This window comes from Callionymus lyra, unplaced genomic scaffold (assembly GCF_982586985.1).
Source record: "Callionymus lyra unplaced genomic scaffold, fCalLyr1.hap1.1 HAP1_SCAFFOLD_197, whole genome shotgun sequence".
NCBI lineage: Eukaryota > Metazoa > Chordata > Actinopteri > Syngnathiformes > Callionymidae > Callionymus > Callionymus lyra.
In genome coordinates, this window is record NW_028258648.1 from 70,001 (window position 1) to 73,845 (window position 3,845).

The 3,845-nt window shown below is 37.0% G+C and overlaps 1 protein-coding gene across 1 annotated transcript in view; it reads right to left on the bottom strand.

Moving 5' to 3' along the window:
• LOC148058055 (glutamate receptor ionotropic, kainate 4-like) overlaps positions 1-3,330 on the bottom strand; it is a gene marked incomplete at its 5' end in the record, with an annotated part of 57,357 nt that extends 54,027 nt beyond the window's left edge. Inside the window, one exon of the mRNA XM_087782658.1 lies at positions 3,277-3,330. Within this exon, the coding sequence (XP_087638784.1) occupies positions 3,277-3,330 (54 nt within the window). The remainder of the gene's footprint in view (positions 1-3,276) is intronic.
• Between the last annotated feature and the right edge of the window lie 515 nt (positions 3,331-3,845).

A 3,845-nucleotide genomic window follows, 5' to 3' on the forward strand; every position in this document is an offset into this window, starting at 1 on the left:
TGTGACGAACTTGTGATAAACTCATGACAAACCAGTGACAAACTTGTGATAAACCAGTAACAAACTTGTGACAAACTTGTGATAAACCAGTGATAAACTTGTGATAAACTCATGACAAACCAGTGACAAACTTGTGATAAACCAGTAACAAACTTGTGACAAACTTGTGACAAACTTGTAATAAACCAGTGATAAACTTGTGACAAACTTGTGATAAACTCATGACAAACCAGTGACAAACTTGTGATAAACCAGTAACAAACTTGTGACAAACTTGTGATAAACTAGTGACAAACCAGTGACAAACTTGTGATAAACTAGTGACAAACCAGTAACAAACTTGTGACAAACTTGTGATAAACTAGTGACAAACCAGTGATAAACTTGTGATAAACCAGTGATAAACTTGTGACAAACTTGTGATAAACTAGTGACAAGCCAGTGACAAACTTGTGATAAACCAGTGATAAACTTGTGACAAACTTGTGATAAACTAGTGACAAACCAGTGACAAACTTGTGATAAACTATTGACAAGCCAGTGACAAACTTGTGATAAACCAGTGATAAACTTGTGACAAACTTGTGATAAACTCACAACAAACCAGTGACAAACTTGTGATAAACCAGTGATAAACGTGTGACAAACTTGTGATAAACTTGTGATAAACTAGTGACAAACCAGTGACAAACTTGTGACAAACTTGTGATAAACTAGTGACAAACCAGTGACAAACTTGTGACAAACTTGTGATAAACTAGTGACAAACCAGTAACAAACTTGTGACAAACTTGTGATAAACTAGTGACAAACCAGTGACAAACTTGTGATAAACCAGTGATAAACTTGTGACAAACTTGTGATAAACTAGTGACAAGCCAGTGACAAACTTGTGATAAACCAGTGATAAACTTGTGACAAACTTGTGATAAACTAGTGACAAACCAGTGACAAACTTGTGATGAACCAGTGATAAACTTGTGACAAACTTGTGATAAACCAGTGACAAACTTGTGACAAACCAGTAACAAACTTGTGATAAACCAGTGATAAACCAGTGACAAACCAGTGACACACTTGTGATAAACTAGTGACAAACTTGTGATAAACCAGTGACAAACTGTGAGAAACTTTTGAGAAACTAGCGAGAAACCAGTGACAAACTTGGGACTAACTTGTGACAAACCAATGATAAACCAGTTACAAACCAGGGACACACTTGTGACAAACTTGTGATCAACTTGTGATAAACCAGTGACAAACCAGTGACAAACTAGTTATAAACTAGTTATAAACTAGTGACAAACCAGTGACAAACTCGTGATGAACCAGTGATACACCAGTGATAAACTTGTGATAAACCAGTGACAAACTTGTGATAAACCAGTGATAAACTTGTGATAAACCAGTGACAAACTTGTGATAAACCAGTGACAAACTTGTGATAAACCAGTGACAAACTTGTGATAAACTAGTGACAAACTTGTGATAAACCAGTGACAAACTTGTGATAAACCAGTGACAAACTTGTGATAAACCAGTGACAAACTTGTGATAAACTAGTGACAAACTTGTGATAAACCAGTGATAAACTTGTGATAAACCAGTGACAAACTTGTGATAAACCAGTGACAAACTTGTGATAAACTAGTGACAAACTTGTGATAAACCAGTGATAAACTTGTGATAAACCAGTGATAAACTTGTGATAAACCAGTGACAAACTTGTTATAAACTAGTGACAAACTTGTGATAAACCAGTGATAAACTTGTGATAAACCAGTGACAAACTTGTGATAAACTAGTGACAAACTTGTGATAAACCAGTGATAAACTTGTGATAAACCAGTGACAAACCAGGGACAAACTTGTGATAAACTAATGACAAGCCAGTGACAAACTTGTGATAAACCAGTGATAAACTTGTGATAGACTAGTTATAAACTTGTGATAAACCAGTGACAAACCAGGGACAAACTTGTGATAAACTAATGACAAGCCAGTGATAAACTTGTGATAAACCAGTGATAAACTTGTGATAAACCAGTGACAAACTTGTGATAAACCAGTGATAAACTTGTGATAAACCAGTGACAAACCAGGGACAAACTTGTGATAAACTAATGACAAGCCAGTGACAAACTTGTGATAAACCAGTGATAAACTTGTGATAGACTAGTTATAAACTAGTGACAAACCAGTGACAAACTTGTGATAAACCAGTGACAAACTTGTGATAAACCAGTGACAAACCAGTGACAAACTTGTGATAAACTAGTTATAAACTAGTGACAAACCAGTGACAAACTCGTGATAAACCAGTGACAAACCAGTGACAAACTTATGATAAACTAGTTATAAACTATTGACAAGCCAGTGACAAACTTGTGATAAACTAGTTATAAACCAGTGACAAACCAGTGACAAACCAGTGATAAACCAGTGATAAACCAGTGATAAACCAGTGACAAACCAGGGACAAACTTGTGATAAACTAATGACAAGCCAGTGACAAACTTGTGATAAACCAGTGATAAACTTGTGATAGACTAGTTATAAACTAGTGACAAACCAGTGACAAACTTGTGATAAACCAGTGACAAACTTGTGATAAACCAGTGACAAACCAGTGACAAACTTGTGATAAACTAGTTATAAACTAGTGACAAACCAGTGACAAACTCGTGATAAACCAGTGACAAACCAATGACAAACTTATGATAAACTAGTTATAAACTATTGACAAGCCAGTGACAAACTTGTGATAAACTAGTTATAAACCAGTGACAAACCAGTGACAAACCAGTGATAAACCAGTGATAAACCAGTGATAAACCAGTGATAAACCAGTGACAAACCAGGGACAAACTTGTGATAAACTAATGACAAGCCAGTGACAAACTTGTGATAAACCAGTGATAAACTTGTGATAGACTAGTTATAAACTAGTGACAAACCAGTGACAAACTTGTGATAAACCAGTGACAAACTTGTGATAAACCAGTGACAAACCAGTGACAAACTTGTGATAAACTAGTTATAAACTAGTGACAAACCAGTGACAAACTCGTGATAAACCAGTGACAAACCAGTGACAAACTTATGATAAACTAGTTATAAACTATTGACAAGCCAGTGACAAACTTGTGATAAACTAGTTATAAACCAGTGACAAACCAGTGACAAACCAGTGATAAACCAGTGATAAACCAGTGATAAACCAGTGATAAACCAGTGATAAACCAGTGACCTCTGTAAGTTCAAACAGGCTCTTACCAGCGAGGTGAAGATGTAGGTGTAATAGACCGACAGCATTCCCAGCTCTGACGCCTGCATGAAGGAAGAACAGAGAGAAAACGTTAGCGATAAAAACGAGAAAAGCTCTCATGGAGATACAGAAGGTCAGAAGACGACCTGCAGCTGAGGAGATAGAGGAGCTAAGAGACGAGGTCAAAGGTCAGAGGTCGACTGTAACTCAGGCGGCAGAGGAAGAGAATCTTGTGCAGCAGCTTGTTATCAGAGCGCCATCAGTATGCTGCTCGTCACTGTCACACCATTTGATTAAATCAAAGTCATGCAGCCGTGAAGGACGAGGTGAGGCTGAGAAGGTTGAGAGTGAAGAACATTCAGAACATCAATCAAATGAAGAACTTGTAACTCTACACGCTTCAGTGTTTAACAACCAATCGTCAAACATCATTTATTGATGAAGATATTGATTTATTCGTCTGGTTCAGTGTAAGTTAAGAATCACATCCTAACATTACAGTCTGAGCAGGGATTTGATCGAACAACATTCGACCTTCGACCTTCGACCTTCGACCTTCACGAGGAACACATAATGG